Source organism: Carassius carassius, chromosome 42 (assembly GCF_963082965.1).
Source record: "Carassius carassius chromosome 42, fCarCar2.1, whole genome shotgun sequence".
Lineage (NCBI taxonomy): Eukaryota > Metazoa > Chordata > Actinopteri > Cypriniformes > Cyprinidae > Carassius > Carassius carassius.
This window is the reverse complement of record NC_081796.1, coordinates 22607235-22634456: the sequence shown is the minus strand read 5'-3', so window position 1 is coordinate 22634456 and position 27222 is coordinate 22607235. Positions and strand designations below refer to the sequence as shown.

Genomic DNA, 27222 nt, shown 5'->3' with positions numbered 1-27222 from the left:
TCACTAAAAAAAGAAGCTCATAGGAATCATTAATTCATTTTGATTCAATAAAAAAGAACAAGCTCATAAGAGTCATTTTTTCATTTTGATTCACTAAAAAAGAGCCAGTCTATAAAAGTCATTAGTTTGTTTTGGTTTAGTTAGGTAAGAAGTACTGGTTCATTAGAATTATATGTTTGCTTTGAATTTGAAAAAAAACAAAACAGCTTTTTAGATTTGATCATTTTATAATTGGACTACACGACAACAATAGTCACTCTGTATGTTTTTAATTCACTAAAAAAAGAACCAACTCATTAGGGTCATTTGCTTTCATTCACCAAACAAACAAATAAATAAAAATAAAATACATTTACATTCATTTAGCAACTTTAGACAAAAGCAACTTTGGATAAAAAGAATCAGCTCATAAGAATTATGTGTTTGTTTTGATTCCCCAAAAAATAGCTTACAAGTGTCATTTGTACATTTTGATTCACATAAAAAATGGCTTCTTAGAGTTGTTTATTTGGTCATCAGATTGCAGTGGTCATATAGTGTTTGTTTTTAACTAAAAAAAAAAACTGCTTGTAAAAATCGTTCATTTTGATTCATTAAAAATTTTAATGGCTCGTTAAAAGTTGTTCATTTGGGAATCAGACTACAAAGTTCAGACTGTATGTTTCTGATTCACTAAAACTAACCGGCTTTATTCCCTTGAATGAATTGACTCAGGAATCATACTAAATTGTTCACACAGGATGTTTTTGACTAAAAATCACCAGCAACTCTAAAATGCCATAACAGAGATAATTAATGGCAACTTACCCAAGATGTGGTACTTTTATCTGAATAATTTTCAGTGATTAAAATATTGTGCTGCAGTAGGTTATGTGTGTATTTTGTTTGTATAGGGAACGACCTCTTCCTGGTGGCAGTACATGAACTGGGTCACGCGTTAGGCCTGGAGCACTCCAACGACCCCACTGCCATCATGGCCCCCTTCTACCAGTACATGGACACAGAGAACTTCAGACTGCCTCATGATGATCTGCAGGGCATCCAGAAGATCTACGGTAAGATACACACAGAACACACTCAATTCACAACATACTTTTTCTACAGTGTAAAAAAAGGATTTTTCAAAGTAAATAAAAAAATAAACAACAAAACATTTCAGTTGTTCTATGTATAAAAAAATACTTTTTTTGTGTTACTCATGAAAGTTTGTTTCAACCACAGAATAAAATGATAAAATAGGTAAATGCAACTTTTCATCTTACAATTCTGACTTTTTTTCCTCAGAATTCTGATTCATAAACTCACATTCTGAATTTACATCTCACAGGGAAAAAATGATCACAGGCAAATTGTATGACTTCATATTTAAATATACTGCATTCTTTGCTAACTTTGCTAGTACATCTGAAGTTTTCATTACAGTTTTCATGCTACCTGAGCTTTTGTTTGCCATTCTGGCACAAATCCTTCTTGGGGGCGGGGTTAGCCGTTCTCATTGGTTCTCATTGGCTGGTGAGTTTTTGATTGATAGCTTTTTGACCTAAAGGTGAAGACATCAGCGTTATGTTCTTTACATAAGTGTGATTTAGAATCTGTATATAAAATAAATAAAAATCAGTTTTTTGTTTTTTTCTTTTCAGAATTATATTTTATATATTATAAAGACATATAAACTCAAAGTTGTGAGAAAAAACATCAAGATGAAATCTTGAAAATCAAGCTTGTTGATTCTTTGCAATTATTTGTGAAATTTTCTAGCATTTTTGTTTTTGTTTTTACAGTGTAACACTAAATATTAACCCTCAGTTTTTAGCTCAAATCAGAACCCCTTAGCAACCACATAGAAACACCCTGGCAACTAAACATGCTTTCCTTATAAAATGTTAAAATCTACTGCATTATTTTCCCCTCTGTTCCTTCACCCCCCCCCCCCCCAAAAAAAAAAAAACCCACTAAAATGAACGTTCCTGAGACGTTTAGATCCTCTTTCCTGTATTCTATCCGTTGTCCGTCCCTTTGGTCTGCTTCTGTCCTCCTGACACAGGATGTGACCACGGAGTGTGGAGATACTCGTACATCTTATGTATCAAGCATGCATTCCCAACTAGGTTCTCTCAATATTCATCACTCTCACCAGAACAGATCTCCATTCCGCTGGCCATGCGTTATGTAACATAAAGGCCTGTAATCCTTGCTCTATTTCAGGAGGTTTGATTTCAGACAGTCACTCCTCTCTGTGGTTCTGTGGGCCGCTCACATCTCCAGAGGGCTAATCCTGTCAAACCGCCCTCCTGCCTGATTCATTCTTCAAATCATTCATTTTCTCCATTTAATCACCTATCCTTTCATTCTCACAGAGGATTTCTTGACCTCTCAATCCGCAGGCTCTTAGCGTTCTGACGGATCTCTTAGTTCATTGTGCTAACAGCTTGGACTCTTCAGAGCGGGTCCGCCGTCTGCTGTGCTGTGATAATACGTCCACAGATAATCGAGGTGTATGCTGGACTATAATTGATCCGAGAGCACATGACAGCTTGTTTTTTTTTAAAACCAATGGTCCAGATGAATATTATAAAACCATGGTCCATGGTCAATGAGATTATCTAGCTTCTTTTACCTTTATTTCATCAATACAATTCAATAAATTAAAAATATATAATATAATAAATGTTATATGTAATGTGCAATGTATGATATATATATATATATATATATATATATATACATATATATAAATGTGTGTGTGTGTGTGTGTGTGTAGACTTGTGCCGGTATTCGGTAATGTGATATATTGCGGTGATTTATATGCACGATATTGTTATCATGGGCACTTCTAAATACAGTGAATGAATATACATTACAAATTATTCAGAATTTGGAATGCATTTTAAGAATAGTATTCCCATCAGCTGCTTTATAATGCACAGCATCGCTGTGTGCTGCTTGAAAGATGCATGTGCGCTCTGATGTAAACAAGCACGCATGAGAAGCACATGGAGGAACACGTGAGAGACGCGCTTGAATGAAAGCACATTCACTCTCTGAGAGCAGATGGTGCTAAAATGCACCCCTTACACAGTAAATAAAGCTGTTAAAATTAAATAATTTTAAATAACCATTCAGATTTGTGTTTTCCCTATGGTGTTTATTACAGAGCCAACTACTGAAATATTTTGACTTAATAGGCTATCTATCTTCAAACATTCATTTTTTTTTAATCTGGACTACAAATGCCCTAGATATAGTTTGAAAGTGTTTTTATCTTTTATTGTTCATTCACACTTTACATTATGGCTTCATTAGTTAACATAAACTGCCAATGAAAAAATTATTCTGAACATTCATTAATCTCAGGTATTCCAATATGTAACAACACATTGTTAAAATTGAAAGTTGCAACTGTGTTATTTAATGACCTAACATGAACTAAGAATTGTATTTTTTAACAAAGATTAATAACTTCTATAGTAAATGTAGCTATTGATCATTGTTTATCTGTGCATTTATTGAATGAGCACTATGCGATGTCCGAACTGATTACACTATATTTTATGTATTGCACTGTATTTTATGTAAAATCATTAAACTGTCTTAAATTCATTTTAAGTCAATTTTTTAATCATTTTCATTTTCAAGTTCTTAAATTGCTTGTTTTATTTTTGTGATCATTTTTCTTCATTACTTTTTTTTTTACTTTCTTTTATGTAAAGCACTTTGAATTACCATTGTGTACGAAATGTGCTATATAAATAAACTTGCCTTGCCTTGAATGTTAATGGATTAACTAAGGTTGACTAATGAGGTCTTATTGTAAAGTGATACCTTTTATGTATTTTTCTGTATTGCTTTATTGTTTTAAATGTTTAGTTATTTTTGTAATAAGAAAAAAAGTTATTTAACCTGTTATACTGTATTATGACCACTTTTTTAAAACAAAATTTCAATACCGTTATAATACCGTATAACGTGATAAAAGCATTATCAATTAACCGCAACAGGAAAATTTGATACCGGCATATCCCTATGTGTGTGTACATAATTTATATTACATTTACAATATAAGTCATTTATAATTTAAATGTAAGATGTAATCTTTTTAAAACTTAATACCTAACCCTTTTTGACAAAACTTGTTGGATGAGTAACAGAATACAGAAATATTAAAAATAAACATACCATTGTACAGTTGGTAAAAGATATTAATACATTTTATATTAAATATCGTGGCCTAATGGTTAGAGAGTTGGACTCCCAATCGAAAGGTTGTGAGTTCGAGTCCCGGGCCGGCAGGAATTGTGGGTGGGGGGAGTGCATGGACAGTTATCTCTCCACCTTCAATACCACGACTTAGGTGCCCTTGAGCAAGGCATCGAACCCCCAACTGCTCCCCGGGCGCTGCAGCATAAATGGCTGCCCACTGCTCCGGGTGTGTGCTCACAGTGTGTGTGTGTGTGTGTGTTCACTGCTCTGTGTGTGTGCACTTTGGATGAGTTAAATGTAGAGCACAAATTCTGAGTATGGGTCACCATACTTGGCTGAATGTCACGTCACTTTAAATACATAAATAATATGAATTATTCCTATAATATTTATAATAATAATAATAATAATAATAATTCACAATTGTAATTATGAATGTAATTATGTTTATTATTTATTGTATTTATTTATTATTATTATATTATATTATTTATTATTATTATAAAATCGACAACAGAAATAAATAATGAGATAAACATATACAGTACCAGTGATACAATGAGTAAGGGGTATTTGTTTGCACGGCATTTAACTTCAAAAGCCCCCTTAGGATTGCTTTTACACAATGTAATAAAATAGCATAATGTTTAAACATAATATTCAATGACTGAATGTCATTATTCTTAATAATTAATTATTTCACCAATTAAAACAGTACATTAGCTTAACTGTAGGCTTACTGTTGCCAAACAAATGGCACTTTAATATTGCATCTAGACTTAAAAATTTTATTAGGAGACTGGATTTTGCCAGTTATGAGGAGGTTTTTGGCTACAACCCTTACTTGTGATAAGATCTCTAGAAACTCAAATTTTTTTTTTGTGTTTGATAACCTTTGTCTCTCTCTCTCTCTCTCTCTCTCTCTCTCTTTCCAGGACCTCCAGATAAACTTCATCAGCCAACGAGACCTCTACCGACGGTCCCACCTGCCCGCTCGCACCCTCCCGTAGATCCACGCAAAAACGACCGTCAGACACGGCCTCCACGAATACCGACCGGCGACAAACCAATGCACCCGAATGCTAAGCCAGACATCTGTGACGGCGGCTTCAACACGTTAGCCATCCTAAGGAGGGAGATGTTTGTGTTTAAGGTAAGCCAACGAATGACACACACAGTAACTGTCAGAAATACACAAAACAAACAGATTCATATGTCTTAATTAATATATGAAATTAGTTTATCTTCAACATTGTGTTTGAGACTGCTGGCAGCTTCAGACACACACACACACACACACACACACACACGTGGCGGCCACAGGAAGCGTTTCAGCCAGCATTTCGCCTGCCTGTGTGTGGGTGTTTTCTCTTTGTTCTCTCAGCGCTTGAGCTGAAGGAAATTGACCTGTTAGTCAGAGCCAATGAGCTTTTCTTTGCTAGCTGAACCTGAGAGCTGCCTTCAATGAATTCTTAACCCTCCAGTGTGAGTTTATCAGGATAGCTGAGCGTTAGCAATCACTGGATGGACGGCAGGGTGTGGATTATGGAGCTCTGACCCTGCTAATGAAAGCTTCAGCTTCACCAGTGAGAGAAAGATAAAGGCAGGCTCATGGAAAGAAGATAAACTACGCTGTTTGGTTCCACATATTATGTAGGCAACAGCAGCTTTGTGTAACATTGTGTAATATTACGTAATCCAAATGTAATCAGAACGCAAATGGGGGCCAAATATACGCTTACATACGAAAGTAGCTATAGCAGAAGAAGGCTTCTTAAGTGCATTTCTTGAGGATTAGTATTGAAGTACATTGACAAAACATTTGCGTGTTACTGATGTAGGTTTACTGCTATAGATTTGCATCTGTGTACACTAGTTTTAAAAGTTAAGGAACAGTTAAATATTACTTTTAAGTACATATGTATATGTGCACTTCTGAAAGTTTGAGGTCAGTAATGTTTTTTTTAATGAAATTCATACTTTTATTCAACAAGGACACATTAAATTGGTCAAAAGAATAAAAAAAAGAATCAGAACATCGAACAAATACTGTTGTTTTAAACTTTCGAATTTTAAAAAAGTCCTGAAAAAAGATATCACATTTTCCACAAAAAATATTAAGCAGCACAACTGTTTTCAACTTTAATAATAGCTGCAAATTAGCATATTAGAATGATTTCTGAAGAATCATGTGACACTGAAGATTGAAGTAATTATGCTGAAAAATCAGCTTAGAATCACACAAATAAATTACACTTTAAAATATATTGAAATACAAATCAGTTATTTAAAATGCAATAATATTTCACAATATTACTGTTAATTTACTGTGTTTTGTGAGATTAAGAGACTTCTTTCAAAAATACTGAAACTAAATAAAAAATATTGAAATATTCTTACCAGCCAAAAAAACTTTTGGATGGTAAATAAATATTATAAATACATATAATAATAATAATAATAATAATAAAACATTTTAAATGAAATAATAAAAAAATAATAATCTATATACTACATTTTAAATAAATTATAATGTATGAAAAATGTATGAATAATACGACTTTTTTATTTTATTAATTGATGACTCCAAAATTCATGACTGCAAAAAACAAAGTCTATAAACTCAAATCAGTGCAGTGATTTACATATCGCAAGTGCACCAATGGAAAAACAAAAGTTGACAAATTGATGTCCACTACAAGGGGAAAAAAAGAGGCCAAAAAGAGGATTGCTGGTGAGAAGGCTTTAACCCCCCATTTTGGTCAAGGTTGGTCTCTTTTTAAAGAAAAAAATTAGCAGATTTTGGCAAAAGTGGAATTTTTTTAAAAGATTGAAGTATCAAAAAGTTATAAGTTTAAATGTAGTGTAAATAAAATGTGCTATATTAATTTTATTTTATTTTATTTATTATAAATGATTTTTTATATTATATTATAGTTCATTGTGCTAACAGCTTGGACTCTTCAGAGCGGGTCCGCCGTCTGCTGTGCTGTGATAATTTTATATTTTATATTATATTAATATTATAATGAATTTTTCTCTAGATTTCTCTGTGAATTTTACTTCTATATCAAAATATGAAATCTTTTTCTTCTAAGCTTCTAAGCTTTCAAATGATATATGATTTATGATGATTACTAAAAGATTTTATAGAGAAAAAGACAACAACAAAAGAGAGTGCCAAGCGTCGGTGACAGTTATGGGGTTAACATATGTGACCCTGGAGCACAAAACCAGTCTGAAGTCGCTGGGGTATATTTTTTAGCAAAAAAAAATTCTATTTTTCTTTTATGCCAAAAATCATTATGGATATTAAGTAAGGATCATGTTCCATGAAGATATTTAGTAAATTTCCTACCATAAATATATCAAAACTAAATTTTTGATTAGTAATATGCATTGCTAAGAATTCATTTGGACAACTTCAAAGGGAATTTTCTCAGTATTACGTTTTTTTTTTTTTTGCACCCTCAGATTCCAGATTTTTAAATAGTTGTATCTCTGGCAAATATTGTCCGATCCTAATAAACCATACATCAATGGAAAGCTTATTTATTCACCTTTCGGATGCTTTATAATTCTCATTTTGTGGTCCAGGGTCACATATTAACAATGGAAACTCCTTTAAGAAAGCTGCTTCTCTCTGAAAGTAAAATTTGCTCCCTTATGGATATTGATATGAAATGATATGATCACTTATGAAATGATATTTCTTCAGATGTATTTGAATAAAGAGCGGGTCCATAAGTTGTTTCTGAATCGCCAAATTCATGCTTACGTGTAGATTTATTCCACATGAAGAGGTTTTTTGTTGGGCTCTAATCTTGTCACTTGGTCTCCATTCCCAGTTTCACAGCAGATGCCTCTGGGAAAACAACATCTTTCATGAATGCTGTTACTTTCCTCACTTACTCGCTCAGTCGCTCGCTCTCATATGCTGTAAACTGGAGTAGTCTATCATCACAGCAAGACAATAACACAAACATATTTCTGTGCAGTAAAATGCTCTAAGTCTGCCATCTAAGCTCAGAAGCGTATCTACAGTAATATCAGTGTCGGATTCTCACATGGACTAGTGGTTGTGGGATGGAAGATGTATGTAACCTGTGTCTTTATGTAACAAGTGGCCGGTTACATAGACTGCTTAAAGTAGTCTTACATGTACAAGTTAGTAATTATTCTTTTTTCTTTAAGACTGATCATAACTTTAAGTCGGTTACATAAAGACATAGACTTGTCTATTTTAAATCCAAGAAGCAAGGCTAATTATGCTAATTATTTATGCAACTGGCCACTGATTGGCTGAGAGATGAGGAGAGAGATAATATATTCAACTGTAGACAACAAATCAGAATTACAAAGAAGGACACGTGATCATCAGGGAAAGTTTGATATTATAACAGATTCTTTCAGTCACTTAAAAAAATAAAATTACTGGGACTGTAAAAAACAATCAAATTAATTACATGATATGCTGATTAATAATCAAGTTTATTTTCATATCATTATTTGCAGAGACAAGCCAAATGATAAAAACATTTGTTTACTTTTTGTACAATTAAATATATAAATATTTAATTGACCTATATATCAACTAGATATTATGCAATACATTATAAATGTATGAATAAATTAACATATAAAAAAAATTGTTTATATATGATTTATTAAATATGTAATATATTGAATATTATATAATATGTCATGCATGATTAATCTATGAATTAATACATAAATCTATATTTTAATTTATATTTTTGTGTGTGTGTGTGTGTGTGTACATATATAAATTAATAAATATATATTGTATAATGCATGGTAATTCTATGAATAAATATATAAAACGTGTTAATATTTTGTAAATATTTTTATGTATAATAAAAATGCAATGTAAATAATTTATCATGTAAATATAAAATATGTATAAATATCTTTTTAAAGCTATTTTTAAATGTCAAAATAAATGTATATGATCCCTGTAGGTACAATTTCTGCAAATGTAAATAAAAGCATGCTTTGTTCTCTATCATTTCTCCAGTAATGAAAACAGTCAGTTCCCTCCTCCCTCTCCCTCTCCCTCTCTCTCTCTCTAGTTAGTATGTGTGTTTGAAGTGTTGGCGAGTGTGTCTAACTCACTCAACTGACTGGACGTCTCCTGAGTGCTGCTGTTTGATGCAGTTTAAGTCTTTCCCAGTGACAGATCCCTTTCCGTACAGTCCCCTTGAGGAGAGTTTCACAGTCCAGTGAGGGATCTCTAGACTGTGAAATAGTGAGAGGCAGAGGGATTGAGGCCGATCTCCCAGCAGCAAGCTCTCAACCTGCCCAGCACCACACTGCTCACGGTGCTTTCATCTTTCTCATGCATCGCTCCATCCCTCTATCTCCCCGCACACATCCCTGTGTTCAGTACTGGCTGGCTGTTACAGTGTGCATCATTTGAGCAGACTAAACCTCTGAATGGAATCTGTATTCATGTCATCTTAGCTCTCGTAACTTACTGCTTCGTCCTGCAAAATCAAACACATTCAAATATTAGTGAAATCAAATCAAATTCCATTGTTCATTTCTGACATCTGAATTTATCGATATGTAGATGTAGGGACGGGAGATATGAGAAATTTCCCATTCCTCTTTTTCCTTAATGATTCCATAAATGAACCAGATTACTTAAATGAACCAGACATGTACAGTATATATATATATATATATATATATATATATATATATATATATATATATATATATATATATATATATATATAGGTGTGTGTGTGTGTGTGTTTGTGTGTGACCCTGGACCACTAAACCAGTCTTAAAGGCAGGGTAGGTAAAAAAATGTATAAAAAACTTTTTTTCCAAATTTGTTTAAACTTTATTTATATATCAATACATAATTAAAATGTAAGTACTCTGAAAAAGAGTATAAAAATAGAGTGTCTGTAGACCTCTCACGACTGTTTTAAAGACAGCTCATTATTTCCATTCACTCCACCCCCTCCCTTCTGGGCTCCTTCCAAAGCCTCTGCTATGGCTCGCTAAGTAATGTTATGTTAGCTATATTACGCAGCTACGTGTGCTAATGACACATACTTCATGAAAAAAATATGTATGATCAAAATACAAAAAGAAAGATTTACCTGTCCAGCAGAAATAAAGCCATCAAGGAGTCACTTTTCAGCCCCTTGAGTTCCCTCAGTTCTCGCCATCGTTGGAAAGCCACGCCGATTTTAACTCGCGTTTTATTTCTTTGTTTATCCAAAGACTTTTTGTTCATTGCCTTTTCTTGTACTGTTACTGTCTTCCTTTTTTTGCCTGGTTTGCCTTCACTAACTGCATAGGCTGGTACTGTGAATTTTGCTTGCTGTTTCTCTGCCATTGTTTTGGTATTCCTAGGATCCGTGCCTGTTGAATCAAACGTGCTTTTTCCTCAAATCAAACGTGCATGCGCAAGTGGGCAGGTCATGTGTGGCAAAAGGGTGGTTGCCATGGTTGCGAGAGAGTGACAGTCGCCTAAGCCAATCCTATGTTTCGTCCCGAAATGGAAATAATGAGCTGTGTTTAATACAGATTAAACGGTCTAGAGTCACTCGATTTTTATACTCTTTTTATCAGAGTACTTACATTTTAATTATGCATTGATATATATAGAAAGTTTAAACAAATTTGGAAGAAAGTTGTTTATACATGTATTACCTACCCTGCCTTTAAGTCACTGGGGTATATTTATAGCAATAGTCAAAAATACACTGTATGGGTCAAAATTATAGATTTTTTTTTATGCCAAACATTAGTATATTACGTAAAGATCATGTTCCATGAAGATATTTTGTAAAAAGTAACCTCTCAAAACCTAAAATTTTAGTAGTAATATGCATTTATAAGGACTTCATCTGGACAACTTCAAAGGTAATTTTCTCAATATTAATTTTTTTTTCGACCAAATATTTTCCTACCCTACATCAAACCATACATTAATGGAAAGCTTATTTATTCATTATAAATAAATCTTAATTTTGAAAAATTTACACTTAAGACTGGTTTTGTGGTCCAGGGTCACACACACACACACACACACATGTTTGTTTTTGTGAAAAGTGAGGACATCCCATAGGCGTAATGGTTTTTATTCTATACAAACTGTATATTCTATGGCCCTACACCAACCCTACACCTAACCCTAACCCTCACAGGAAACTTTGTGCATTTTTACTTTCTCAAAAAAACTTTAAAAAAAGTCACCCTCTGTCACGATCGGTGTTACAGAACACACAGGAGAGGGAACCAATAGCAGGTAAGGTGTTTACTTAGGGATAATCCAAAAGGGGTAAACAGTCCAGGCAGGGTCAAAACCAGAATATCCAAATCCAAACATAAACAAGACACGAACACAAGGCAAGGACAAGAGCTGACGGACATGAGTTTCCAACATTAAACAAGGACTCACACATACTCAGTCAGACCGGGTATAAATACACAGAAGGTAATGAGGGAACTGGAGACAGGTGGGGACTAATCAATTAACCCAAACATGGAGGAAGGTGACCAAATAAGGGAACAGACAGTTCATAAAGTGACAGACACCGTGGGAAAGGAGGACATCTAGTGGAAACCCAGGGAACACAACCCAGACACTGTGACACCCTCTCCTTCGCGGAGAGTGTTCTACCACTTGAGCTACAGGAACATTAAATGTTTTTTATTTATATGCAATAGTGGCCAGCTCATGCACAACAGATTGGGCTCCTAGCTCAGTCTCACTGATGAGCCCTACAACAATAAAATACATCAAAATGACAAATATATTCATGACAAACAAGAAAATATTGCAAACCTGCTAGGAATCCACCGATCTCATATGTTCACCACTCCATATATAGCATGAGCATGCTGGAAAAAGCCAAGTGAATGAAGGCACACCATTCCTGCAGACAGTCAAGAAACCAGCCTAGGATACATAGTAAAAAATTCAATATTTATTTATTTATTTATTTATTTATTTAATAAGGGAACAGACAGTTCATAAAGTGACAGACACCGTGGGAAAGGAGGACATCTAGTGGAAACCCAGGGAACACAACCCAGACACTGTGACAGTACCCCCCCTCTACAGAGCGGCTCCCAGACGCTCCACGACATGACACAAAACAGAGAACAGGAGGGAGGCGGACAGGTGGAGGCTCAGGGGGAGGGACGGAGGGCCAGAAAGGAAACATGGGAAACAGACACCAGAAGTGTAAACACAAAACAGGGAGACCAGGAGGGAGGAGGATCGGAGGAGGTTCAGGGGGAGGGACGGAGGGCCAGACTAACAGAAAGGAACAGGGACAGAAAGTAACACAAAAACAAAAGGAAAAAACATGAAGCCCCCCAGGGCGGAGCAGAAGACCACCACACCCTTGTGGTCAAGGCCAGAGTCCTACAGGGCGGAGCGGAAGACCACCACAACCGTGTAGTCAGGGCAAGCGCCCCCCAGGGCGGAGCAGAAGACCACAACGTCCGTGTGGTCAGAGCGGAAGCCCCCCAGGGCGGAGCAGAGGACCACCACGTCCGCGTGGTCAGAGCGGAAGCCCCCCAGGGCGGAGCAGAAGTCCATCACAACAGTGTGGTCAGGGCGGAAGTCCCCCAGGGCGGAGCAGAAAACCACCACAGCCATGTGGTCAGGACGAGAGGCCCCCAAGGCGGAGCGGAAGACCCCCACAACCGTGTGATCAGGGCGGAAGGCCCCCAGGGCGGAGCAGAAGACCACCACAGCCATGTGGTCAGGACCAGAGCCCCCCAAGGCGGAGCAGACCTCTGTGCGGCTGGATCAACGGGACGACGAAACTCTGGTAATCCCCTGGTGTCCTTACTGGATTCCAGAAGATTAGTGCTGGCCTGACACTGCTCATGAAGATCATTGGTGACTTGTATTTGCTCATGAAGATCAATGGTGACTTGCCTTTGTTCATGAAGATCACCGGTGACTTGACTCAGTCCTTGAAGATCACCGGTGACTTGACTCAGTCCTTGAAGATCACCGGTGACTTGACTCAGTCCTTGAAGATCACCGGTGACTTGACTCAGTCCTTGAAGATCACCGGTGACCAGCCCTGACTCTGGAGGATCAGCGGTGACCAGCCCTGACTCTGGAGGATCAGCGGTGACCAGCCCTGACTCTGGAGGGTCATCGTGACTGGCCCTGACGCTGGAGGGTCATCGGTGACTGGCCCTGACGCTGGAGGGTCATCCCTGACTCTGGAGGGTCATCGGTGACTGGCCCTGAATCTGGAGGGTCCACAAGCACCTGACTAGCCTCTGGAAGGTCAACCGGAACCTCACTCAACTCTGAAAATTCAACAATCACCTGACTCGACTCTGGAGGGTCCACTGGCACCTGACTCGACTCTGGAGAGTTCACTGGCACCTGACTCGACTCTGGAGGGTCCACTGGCACCTGACTCGACTCTGGAGGGTCCACTGGCACCTGACTCGACTCTGGAGGGTCCACTGGCACCTGACTCGACTCTGGAGGGTCCACTGGCACCTGACTCGACTCTGGAGGGTCCACTCGCACCTGACTCGACTCTGGAGGGTCCACTGGCACCTGACTCGACTCTGGAGGGTCCACTGGCACCTGACTCGACTCTGGAGAGTTCACTGGCACCTGACTCGACTCTGGAGAGTTCACTGGCACCTGACTCGACTCTGGAGAGTTCACTGGCACCTGACTCGACTCTGGACAGGCGGCCATCTTGTACTGTGGTGCTGGACTGACGGCCATCCTGGGCTGTGGGGGGATGGGTTGACGACCACCCCGCCGGAAGAGACAGAAGTGGCTGGGGCATCCCAACGAAGCCGATGCTGCAGGTAGCGCACAAATTCCCAGAATTCCACAGACACTGTGACACCCTCTCCTTCGCGGAGAGTGTTCTACCACTTGAGCTACAGGAACATTAAATGTTTTTTATTTATATGCAATAGTGGCCAGCTCATGCACAACAGATTGGGCTCCTAGCTCAGTCTCACTGATGAGCCCTACAACAATAAAATACATCAAAATCACAAATATATTCATGACAAACAAGAAAATATTGCAAACCTGCTAGGAATCCACCGATCTCATATGTTCACCACTCCATATATAGCATGAGCATGCTGGAAAAAGCCAAGTGAATGAAGGCACACCATTCCTGCAGACAGTCAAGAAACCAGAAACCAGAAACTCTGGAGGGTCAGCGGTGACCCGCCCTGACTCTGGAGGGTCAGCGGTGGCCGGCCCTGACTCTGGAGGGTCAGCGGTGACCGGCCCTGACGCTGGAGGGTCAGCGGTGACCGGCCCTGACGCTGGAGGGTCAGCGGTGACCGGCCCTGACGCTGGAGGGTCATCGGTGACCGTCCCTGACGCTGGAGGGTCATCGTGACTGGCCCTGACGCTGGAGGGTCATCGGTGACTGGCCCTGACGCTGGAGGGTCATCCCTGACTCTGGAGGGTCATCGGTGACTGGCCCTGAATCTGGAGGGTCCACAAGCACCTGACTAGCCTCTGGAAGGTCAACCGGAACCTCACTCAACTCTGAAAATTCAACAATCACCTGACTCGACTCTGGAGGGTCCACTGGCACCTGACTCGACTCTGGAGAGTTCACTGGCACCTGACTCGACTCTGGAGGGTCCACTGGCACCTGACTCGACTCTGGAGGGTCCACTGGCACCTGACTCGACTCTGGAGGGTCCACTGGCACCTGACTCGACTCTGGAGGGTCCACTGGCACCTGACTCGACTCTGGAGGGTCCACTCGCACCTGACTCGACTCTGGAGGGTCCACTGGCACCTGACTCGACTCTGGAGGGTCCACTGGCACCTGACTCGACTCTGGAGAGTTCACTGGCACCTGACTCGACTCTGGAGAGTTCACTGGCACCTGACTCGACTCTGGACAGGCGGCCATCTTGTACTGTGGTGCTGGACTGACGGCCATCCTGGGCTGTGGGGGGATGGGCTGACGACCACCCCGCCGGAAGAGACAGAAGTGGCTGGGGCATCCCAACGAAGCCGATGCTGCAGGTAGCGCACAAATTCCCAGAATTCCACAGACACTGTGACACCCTCTCCTTCGCGGAGAGTGTTCTACCACTTGAGCTACAGGAACATTAAATGTTTTTTATTTATATGCAATAGTGGCCAGCTCATGCACAACAGATTGGGCTCCTAGCTCAGTCTCACTGATGAGCCCTACAACAATAAAATACATCAAAATCACAAATATATTCATGACAAACAAGAAAATATTGCAAACCTGCTAGGAATCCACCGATCTCATATGTTCACCACTCCATATATAGCATGAGCATGCTGGAAAAAGCCAAGTGAATGAAGGCACCCCATTCCTGCAGACAGTCAAGAAACCAGCCTAGGATACATAGTAAAAAATTCAATATTTATTTATTTATTTATTTATTTATTCAATAATAATATATGAAGATTAGAAAAAAAAGATATGACATTTTAACACTGAGTACCAGGCAGTATGTTATAAAAGGCAGTATGTTATAAAATGAACCATTTCTTTAAACAAGGAATATAAAACAAACCATATACAGAAGCTTTAATAAGCTCTGTTTTATAAGCTTTTTATATGGAATCACAAGAAGTTCTGAAGCTCTGATCCTAATAACAGCGTGTGCTTCAATTTCTCTAATCCTACCGCTGCTTCCTGTACTACATTATATTTAACATTTGACTCCTCTGTGTTACTCAGCTAAATTAGAGATGATTTATATTAAAGACTGTCCAACTTGTACCAGATAATGGTCTCTCTGAAAGTGACTGTTCCGAAATATTAGGTACAGAGGGTCACATAAGACACTCTTTCTTACAGACCAAAGCAGAATACATTTTTGCTCTGTGACCCATTTTTAAGGTCCAAAATTCGTCCACACAACCACATTTGTAACAGAAATAGCCTACATTTTAAGGTCTTAATTTTCAAAATGTCAAAGGAAACCTTTCCAAGTCCGACTTTGTAGTTGAACTCATCTGCCAGTTTATAATAATACATAAAAAAAAGTCATCAGTGTGACTGAGCCTGTTTTAAAGCTGAAGCTATGTTGAGGCTGTCATTTCTCACTCATTCAGTCCGGATAGGGCTGAACGCAGACACAGCAGTGTGTCTTCTTTCAAACGCCAATGAAACGCAGATGAATGTGGTGCATCTAGAGACCAGGCATTAACTAGTATATCACTGTTGTGTGTGTGGGCTTCCCTGTGATTACAGAGTGCCAGTCAAATTTGTTTGTCTTTCTCTGGTTTTGGGATAAAAGAGAAGGACGAGAAAGAGGAGTGTGTATAAAAGTAAAAAAACAGCCACAATACTGGAGTGCAGACTTTGCATTGTTATGCAGTCGCGAAAGTGTTTTGAGTGGTTTTTAGTATGTTGCTTTGCAGTTGATAGGTGGCTGCTCAATGTATTGTTTAAGTGAGTGTGGGACAAGTTATACACCAAAGTTAATTCTAGTGTGTTACTGATATCTGACTTCAAAAACAATACTAGTAAACAAAAAGTCTGTGCTCTCTTTTTTAGCTACAGTGAGGAACAAAGTAGTGGTGCAGAATATGAAGAATGACATCTCTATTATTGAGTACAAAATACTGTCAGCGAGGAGCAGGCTGAAGAAGTGTCATCTGCGCGCTTACTGCAGGATAAAATGAAAGATGCCTTCAGTTTTAGAGATACTGATGGTCAAATTACATTCCTCAGTTTGCTGCATAGTCAGGAGAAGCAAATGTGTGCTTGAAGAATAATGGAGTTGTCATCTTTGAGCCATATGTTATTCTCAAACTCACTGTTAAACTGCATTCTGAGAGAGTCAGTACTGATGAACCAGCCTTATGGTGCACCGCGAATAATCAACAAATTGTTGTTCTGGATGCTGATTGGTCAATATCACGTTCCAGCTGTGCTGCACTACAAAATACTTGTTTATTCATTTTATAATATAACAATATTATAAATATTACATATTTTAGTAATAATTATGTTAATAACTGTAATTATACATTAATTCCATAATGTGTTATTTAAATTATAACATGCACAAATATGAGTACTATTCTGATAATCTCATTAAAACTTTTTCCTGAAATTAAGGTTATTTTATTACTGTAATATACAAAATCATATTAGGCCTCATTTACTAATAGTCATTCAAAAACGTTTTAGTATTTAATAATAATAATAATAATAATAATTAATAATAATATTATTATTGTTGTTGTTGTTGTTGATGAATAATATTATTTATAAAAATATTTATTATATATATATAAATATATATATATATATATTAAATAGTAAGCTAGTATGCGGTTATGCGGTTGCTAAATTGCTCCTCACAGGACCCAATCAAATTTAAGTTATTATTTAAGTGAGTATGGGACAAGTTATACACCAAAGTTAATTCTACTGTACAAGTATTATTGATATCTGACTTCACAATCACCACTAGTAAACAAAATGCCTGTGCTATTTATAAAAATATTATAAATATTTATGATATTATTTAAAAAATATATAATATATTAAACATATTTCAATTATTTACTATATATTATTAATTATATGCATATTTATCATTTAAATGATTATAAATGCTATCATATGCCATTTAAAATGTTACAAATATGAGATCCATTTATATAATATATATATTTTATTTAAATTATTATAAATAATATGATATAGTATTTTAAATGCTACATCCACACATATGAGATCCATTTTCTTTACTGCAATGTAAAAATTTTTTACTTTATGTTCAACGGAAGAAAAAAGTCATACAGGTTCGGAACGAATGGACATAAAGCTGGGCAGAAAATGTTATTCGTTTATTCCGTTTATGAGGCGACAGGCTTGATTTCCCATCATCCTCTCCAGCAGCACAAGAATGATAAAAACACACAGATAAACATCAATTACACATCTAATGTGCATCCTTTGCTGTTTATTACGACTAAAAAGCCTCCTGCGTCTGCTGGGAACTGTGAAATATGAAATTGCCCACAAAATCTGTTTTATACATTTTGATTTCTGGACTCATAAGTAAGAGCTTCCCAGAAGGGAACGATTGTTCCGGCTACCACAGAGTGATGACGGAGATATTGTTTGTTTTGCCACCAATGTTTAAACAAGCTTTGGAGCATCAAAGCAGTGGCATCAAAGCTTTAGATGTGTGAGGTGGGATTTTCCAGAGCTGGAAGTGAGAGCAGCTGCGGCCGAACGGCTGTAGGTAAAGGCCAGGATACCACAACTCAAACTATTCCCATTTGGGTTTGAGTTATTTATAAAATACCCTTTTTTGTCTTAAAAAAAAAAAAAACTTGTAAACAACAGAAAAGCTGCTGTTTATGAGACTAAACTTCTAAAGCCTTGTATTGACCACTCTGTGCTCCAAAAAACAACATGCAAAGCCTTATAGGATATGTCTGAAATTTTCCATACAGCTAATGTTTCTTTGTTTGCTTGTTTTTTTCTCTTCCAATTACGTTCTCTCTATGAAGGACCACTGGTTTTGGAGGGTCAGAGATAACGCTGTGATGCCCGGTTACCCCATGCTCATCAACGTCTTCTGGAGGGGTCTGCCACCCAGGATCGACGCCGTCTATGAGAACAGCAAGGGCAAATTTGTTTTCTTCAAAGGTAAGATTTCTACACATCAGATCAAGGTCCTTCAGCACAAGTTGTTTACAAGCGTCAAAGGCGAGTTGAATTCAGAAATAGTTAGTGAACAGCTTGAAGATGAGACTTAACCTTGTTTCTACAGAGAGGTCAGATGCTGTAGGGCTCTCATGGGTTTATCTATATGGCTTTACTGGAGCGGGGGGCTGTTAAGGACCTGGTATACTTCAAACGAAGTTCATTTTCGTTCTTCGTTTGGGGGCAAAAAGAAGTTTGAAAATCTGAGCGACGTTATACTGTTTCCGAACATTAACTCTTTTGCCTTTTGTCAGGAATGAGTCATTTATGCTTGTTTTAACATAATTTATTCATAACTAAAGTAGAATAGATCATTTGGAAGTTGGAATAAAGAAATAAAATAAGTCCTCTGTGACATCTTAACATCTTAGCAATCTAAATAGACATAACTAATGGTGCGTCATTATTCACTCATTATTTTCATTGTAAACATGGTCAAAACTTTTCCACTCCTCAGACTTTACTTTAGTTTCTGGTGCAACCAAAACGTAATCGCATTTTCGCATCTTTCTCTTTAATATATTTTAATAATGATTCTAATCCTATAATCATATATTAATAATATTAATTTATATACATAATATATTATCCAAATAAAAATAAATAAATACTGTATATGGTAAAAAACAATTTTATATATATATATATATATATATATTATATAAAATAGTAAAGTAAAATAACTATAAATTAATGTGAATAAAATAACTCATATAATGTGCTCTTGATGAGAATTTTTTTTTAAATCACACTGAGGTCATTATGATGAAGCTTATAAACTTTTGTCTTATAAAGCATTTGTGATTTTCTTCCCATGGGTTCGTACACAGTGTGTGGTCCATGTGGAAGCAAATAAACACATTTTTCACACTCATTGCCAGTAGAAAGCAGCATGGAGTGAGGATTGCTTACACTGACCTCTGAGCAGTTAAGTAGGTCAGAAAGCATGGCCAAATCTGGACATTTAAATGTGTTGCTCTGGATAACGTTGACCTCAAGCCAACATTTACAATGAAAACACCCTGCAATTTCACTTTCTCAAACAAAACACAGACATAAATGAGCAAATACGCATACTAGGCTCCAGGGGTCTGCCGTGATCTCTCTTGCACTCTTCGGCCCCTGCATTTGCACAGAGAGACGTTTGACCCCGCTGAGAGGGCCATGAGAAAGACCCAGGTGACGTGACAGGCATTTCCTCCTCCAGAGGAAAAATGACGGACCTGTCCTCCTCTGACCCCTCAGACTCCAAACAAACCATGACAGCCCTTAACCCGGCCCGCTGTGGACATGTTTCCTGAGCTCAGAGGGTCAGTGCTGCACCCCTGCTCTCCTCCTTCCTCCACAAGTTCCTCTAAAGCACACTGACATTTTAAGTGAAGGCATTAACATGTCAGGTCTGAGTAACAGTGGCAGACGCACGGCCAAAGGCCTGCTCAAGGTAATTAAAGGCAAACAGGAAGTGCCTGAACTGTGAAATTGAAAGTTTGGTTTTGCTGAAACAGACATTTATCTGGAAATGATGTAAATATTGAGGATTCCGTGTCAATAACCTCAGTGATTATCAGTTATTCAGCACAAACATGAAATATGATTATGGTTATCTTTACAAGTTTTTCCATTGGATTAATGTGCATACAGTGGGACTAGGGCTATATATATATATATATATATATATATATATACATACAATGTGTGTGTGTGTCATTTTCATAAAATATATATATTATATTTTTGTGCTGTATATGTCCCTTTTCCATTAAGAACATTAATTAATTATAATTATAAATAATTATTTCATAATCATTACTGCACTGCAATATAATAATAATAAAATGTAAAACTGTATTTATATATTATGGTACAATATGTCTACTGCCTTTTAATTGTAATATATATATATATATATAAAATACATTTATATATGTATTTGCTATAATACTGTATTTACTGTAAAAGGTATCAAATGTATTTTAATTATAATACTTAACTTTACTGTGTTACATTATATATTTTTACTGTATGAGTCGATAATAACAATAATTTTGTTTATTTAGATTATTATTATATTAAATGAGGAGTATTTATATGTTAAAGTAGTACTGACTTTAATTTAAAATTTTGAGGAAAAACAAAACAAATAATGAATGTTTACTGTAATGTTCTCAGTAGACTATATATTTAAAAAATAAAAATAAATGTATATATATATATATATATCTATATATATATATATATATATATATATATATATAATGTACATGTATTATGTATTTGCTATTAAATGGATTAAAATTTTTATTTAGTGAATTTTATAACCAACATTTCAACCAAACAAAATACAGTATTAATCCAGGCTTATTTTCCTCACAACAATACAAAACAATACAAAAGCATTTTTGTCAACACTCTTATACTCAGATGTCGCAGAAAGAAAAATGTAATGGCCAAAAAAAAAGCGCATTAAAATCATCCCAATAAATAATCAATATACAGTTTTTTCCAAAATCAACATGTCAGCAAGTCATAAAGAATTTCTAGAAACCATGATTTACATTTTCCTTCTTTGACTGATCTATATGACTGAAGTTTCTCAAAATCTACCTTGGGTTGAATAATGTTATCTGATTTTTTTCTAGGCAAGCAGTTCTGGGTGTTCAAGGACACAATGCTACAGCCTGGTTACCCGCAGGACATCTCAATGTTTGGAAACGGCATGCCAGCGCAGAGTATAGAGACAGCCGTCTGGTGGGAGGACGTGGCCAAGACCTACTTCTTCAAAGGAGATAGGTATGTGAACAGTGTGTGTGTGTGTGTGTGTGTGTGTGTGTGTGTGTATGTGTGCACTCGGCCATGTGTGTGTAACTTTCTCTGATTATCTATACGCAGGTATTGGAGATATAATGAAGACTTGAAAATGATAGATCCTGGCTATCCCAAGTCCATCACTGTATGGAAGGGTGTCCCAGATTCTCCACAAGGAGCATTTGTGGACAAAGCTAATGGTATGCTTCCTATATATATATATATATATATATATATACACACACAGGCGCTTTATGCTTCCCATAAACACAGGCGCTCACCTGAGCATGACGGGTGGATTGATATTCCTGGGGAATTGTTTGGCTAACCACACTTTGCTAGTGATAGTGGGCTTTCTTTCAGCCCTGTCTCTGCACGTTACCCAAAAGGCCTCTGTGGGCAACGCAGTCAAGAAAATTGACCCTAATTATGTGTCATCATGGCCAGCTGATCATGGGGAGAAAAGAAAGGATAGCGTTTTTTACTCCGCTCTAGTCCAGTTTTAATGCAGGTATCAATGTTACAATAAACCATGGTATTGCCATAAGCCTTTCAAATCACACTTTTTAGATCACTCTGAGCCCCTCTTCCAGTTTGGAACATTTTTATTTCAATCTAGAAACTAGATCTAGAATCTTTAACAGATTTTGTGGAGAGTGACAGGAAATTAGCAGGGAGATGTGAGATTAAAATTAAATTAAATTAAATTAAATTAAATTAAATTAAATTAAATTAAATTAAATTAAATTAAATTAAATTAAATTAAATTAAATTAAATTAAATTAAATTAAATTAAATTTGCATTGTAATGGTTGTAAAATGAATAGGTTTATCAACTTTAAAAAGAAAAGTGAAAATGCTTACTATATCTTTAGTTTTTTTCAGCATCAAAGGCCATTTGTCCAATCAAACCTTATTGTATTATGGTGCACATTTATTTGTCACTTTGTAAATTTAGCAATGACATACCCTCATCTTCAAAAACCTTCAACAAAGCCCTGCTAGATTTAATAGTTTTTTTTATTGTAGAAAAAACAACAACAACACATTTTACCCATTTTACATAAATACATTTAGTATATACATACAGGGCGCGATTTGCCGGGGGGGATGCGTGGGATTTCCCCCTTTCTGGTCTATGTATCCCTGCCGCTGCTTAATTGTTTTTATCCCCGGTGGGGTTAAATTTTTCCCCCAATCAAAGTGATCAGTGTTACTACACTAGTGGCGAGACGGATCACAAAACTTATCACGGATCCGTGGTTTGATTAAAGTAAATTTTATTTTAAAATGCGCTACATGGCTGGCTCATCCTCTCTGCATCACCACTCTGTAGACTTGCTCAATGTCCCGCCCACGGCGCTATCTGATTGGTTACACCCAGGGTTCTAAATTAACACCCGCCAACCCGCCAAATGCGGGTTAAAATTAATTTTGGCGGGTGTTAATTAAAACTTACTAGCCAGTTTGGCTGGTGATCCATGGCATGAGTCTCTGTTCTCGGTCATTCTCTCTGTTCTCGGTCAACACTGTGCTGTAAAGCTACGTAATGACGTTTCATATGCCCATTGGCTGCACGCAGTTTGCAGTTAAAACCAGCGCGAAAAAACATGGAAACGAATAGAGCGTCCATCAGAAAACACAAGGAAGAAGAACGAATGGAGCCAGAGCAGGGAACATCGACTGAAAGAGGAGGGAGTTAGCTATTAAAGAAAAAAATGAAGATTAAACTAAATGCGGCGGTGGTTGGGACAGATTCTGGGGGCGAAAAGAGGAACGAGGCAGGGGATGAGGATATTACGGAGCCCCGCACGTCACCTGTAGGAGAAAAAACAATCAATCCGTGGCGACGGTCTTGCAATCCATCCCCTCAGTTTATAAACCGTACTCACGAATTCATAAACTGTTCCTTCGGTTTAACAAACCGTGCCCACGAATTTCCAATCCGTGCGCTCAGATTTTGTAAACCGCACCCTCGGTTTTTGAATCTGTACCCACGAATTCATAACCTGCGTGCACACTTTCGCAATCCGTTCCCACGGATTTGTAAACCGTACTCACAGATTCATGCAGCAAGCTCCTACGTGTTAACATACAGTTTTAATTAATATTATTATGTGGAATGGGTCTACAGCAAAGTGTCTTAAGTGATTCTCTATCAAGTGTAGTACGAGGTGGAATACAAAGATTTAATAAGAAAGATGTCCATCAAAATATTGTTAAATTTGTGATAATCTTATAATAGCACTTGATTATTATTGTACAATAAACCTGCCATTGTGACTGACTCTGGAGTAATTATTTTTCCTCTTTTGTAAGTTGTTTTGGATAAATGATTCTTATGCATAACCTGTATAATAATATATAATAATGATAAAAATAAAAAGAAAGTTATTTGTATAATTTTAATTTGTAGGCTAAATAAATGATTACAAGACAGTAAAAATGTTTGTCATAAAATAATTCATGAATTGCTTTATTTCTAAATAACCTTTGACAGTTTTGGAAATGCTTGTGTACAATTCTTTCTTAACATGAAGACTTATTTTTGTGATTTTATTATACTAAGCTCCATCCACCCCACCTGCCGGAGTTAGATGCATGCTTCACTGTTAATATTATTATTAAATAGGCCAAAAATAACATTGCATTCAGTTAGAGAGAAAAGGAATGAAAACATAACCGGCATATTATTTGTTTTGTATTGCTTTTTACCCTTATTTTCTTCTTTTTAGCGTTTATTTTTTTGGCCATAAAACACAGGCGGCTGTGTCTTATCCTATTGGTGATTAATGTAAAATAAACGCTAAAAAGAAGACTATTTTTTGAATTCTGATCGTGGTCTCGTTGGATACTATGAAAAATAATGTTTAAAGAGTAACTAAACCCTAAACCAACTTTTTTTAGTTAATGATCTATAAGAATGGGGCTTTATTAGTGCTGTTCATTGATTCGAGTAACTTTTTTGGCATTTGAGTATAAAGTGTTTTAATTCTATAATATATGGTGCAAAAACGTGTGAGTGCTGCCCTCTTCAGGTTGAACGGTGGCTACTGCAGTTGATTTTTCTTATTGGATGTTGCGGTGGCAAGTGACGTAAGCGGTGGCAGGTGACGTAGGCAGTTTCCAGCTCACCACGCCCCTTGGTACGAGCTACCACGCCCTTGGCAGTATAAAACCATCAAAATCACTGTAGTGAGTCAGGAGCTGGAATTGCGAGTATTGGTAACGACCAGGATAGACTAATATAGCATCTATTTATCATAGCAATTATAGAGTTATTTAGATCTTCAAGTTAGCTTAGATTTATCTGTATTTAGTGCAGTGGTCAGGATGGTACGGAGGTGTGTTGCTGGTTGTGACAGCACTGCTGGACTGCATAATTTACCAGCAGACTTTAAAATTAAGCGCCAGTGGTTGCATGCATTTGGCCTGGAAGACTGCAAGTTCCCGCCTAGAGCTCGAGTGTGCAAACTGCGTTTTACACGGGATTGCTTCTCCAACGCAATGGAGGTGGAAATGGGCTTCTCCACACAGCTCGCGCTGAAAAGCGACGCAGTGCGGGAGTTAAGACCCCAGTTTGAGCCAGCGGCTCGAATTAATATGAACAGACACCTCGACATCCTCCACTTCAGGTAAAGTGGGGGAGAAAAGTCCTCTACTTCAAATGATCGCTCTGTTGCAAAGCTACTTGCGTCACTACAGTCACTCTCCATTTTAGCGTCTCTGACAGCAGCTGTCAATCAATCCGTCACTGCGAGTCTCAGGATCACGCCGCACTCGCTCAGCCCCGCCCTCGGTTCGTCCGCTCTATCTCCGCTGTGATCTGCCCACTTTTCAGCATTTTTCAAATATTGTCAGTGGGTGGAGTCAGGCTCTGAGCAGGGGTTTAGTTACACTTTAATAAACAGAAATGAATCTGCCGGTGGGGGCGGAGCCACAAATGCGTGTCAGTTTACAAATCCATGGGAACGGATTGCGAAAGCGTGCGCACGGATTATGAATTCGTGAGTACGGATTCAAAAACCGAGGGTACGGTTTACAAAATCTGAGCGCACGGATTGGGAATTCGTGGGCACGGTTTGTTAAACCGAAGGAACAGTTTATGAATTCGTGAGTACGGTTTATAAACTGAGGGGACGGATTGCAAAACCGTCGCCACGGATTGATTTTTTTCTCCTACAGGTGACGTGCAGGGCTCTGTATTACGGACAGAGAAACAAAGAAAAGAAAATTTAATGCCAAATGGCTGACGGGTCATGAATGGCTTGTGTTTGATCACAAGAATGTCGTAATGCTTTGTCAGGATTGCCGCATGTAAGTTAGCGAAAGAAAAAACAAAACAAGCAATTTCGTGGTGGGAACTAATAATTTTAAATTTGAGTCAGTGTGTATTTTGTTGTATGCACTGTACTTTATATGTGTTTTTCATGCCAACAATGTTAATAAAATGATCAAATGCATTCAGTGGCACTCATAATTTGTTATTTTTACCGGGGAAAAAATGGCTAGTGGAAATTCTGATTGGCTGGTAACTTTAGAAAGTTACCAGCCACATTGGCTGGTGATCAAAAAAGTTAATTTAGAACCCTGGTTACACCTCACAAGTAATAGTCTATCAACACTTCCAAGACGGTTGAAGCCGGTCCGCTGGTCAGTGGAGTTGCCAACTTGGCCACTTTGTCGCTAGATTTAAAAAGCGACTAGCGACAAATCTAGCGACTTTTTGGACAATCATTATTTAGTCTCTGAGACTCTCTGGTGCTGCCGCACGAGCACGAGCCTCTCATTGCATCTGCTGTGTTCAGCGAGTGCAGAGAGGAACAGCACGTTCAGGTAAAAAAATATAGATATATTCTGTTGCTTCTAACTCTATTTTACAAGCAAGTATAGCCCACATCAGTCACAGCACAACCACTGACTTTATCGTATGTGTATTTGATTTCATTAGTGCAGATTAATGTTTGAGAGCTGGTTATGTATTCTTAATGGACCGCGTTTCAGTCATTGTAATATTCATTCCGTTGTCTGACAACAGAAACATTAAAATATAGTAATAAAAACAGTTTTATTGAGAATTTAATTAAATGGCTAAATTAAATTGCAGTATGTAAGCATAGGGAGGCAATACAATACGACACACTTACGTCATAAATATGCTAATTAGCTCATGACGTCATCTAGTTCATGTTCTCATTATTTATTTTTATGAATTAAAATGTTTCAAAACATCCCCCCTCTGTTTTTTTTCACAAATCGCACCCTGTATACATATATTCTAAATATGAGATAGAAAACATATTTGTAAATATATATTTACAATTTATTATAGGAAATATATTTTTAGATTTAAAAAAACTAAAATAAAAGCTAAAATATGGCAAAGTATAATTACGTAAAAATATATGTGTGATATTTTAAAATATTACAAAAGCTAATAGAGTAGCTAAATAGGTGGAAACTAACATGCACAATTAAATATCCA

At 37.3% G+C, this 27222-nt stretch overlaps 1 protein-coding gene across 2 annotated transcripts in view; it reads left to right on the top strand.

Annotated features, from left to right (window-relative positions):
- Positions 1-27222, top strand: part of LOC132124227 (matrix metalloproteinase-16-like) — a 70786-nt gene that overhangs the window by 42701 nt on the left and 863 nt on the right. For both annotated transcript variants that reach the window (XM_059535148.1, XM_059535147.1), the window contains 5 exons: positions 894-1055; positions 5136-5353; positions 18737-18875; positions 21572-21722; positions 21822-21937. In XM_059535148.1, the coding sequence (XP_059391131.1) occupies positions 894-1055; positions 5136-5353; positions 18737-18875; positions 21572-21722; positions 21822-21937 (786 nt within the window). The remainder of the gene's footprint in view (positions 1-893; positions 1056-5135; positions 5354-18736; positions 18876-21571; positions 21723-21821; positions 21938-27222) is intronic.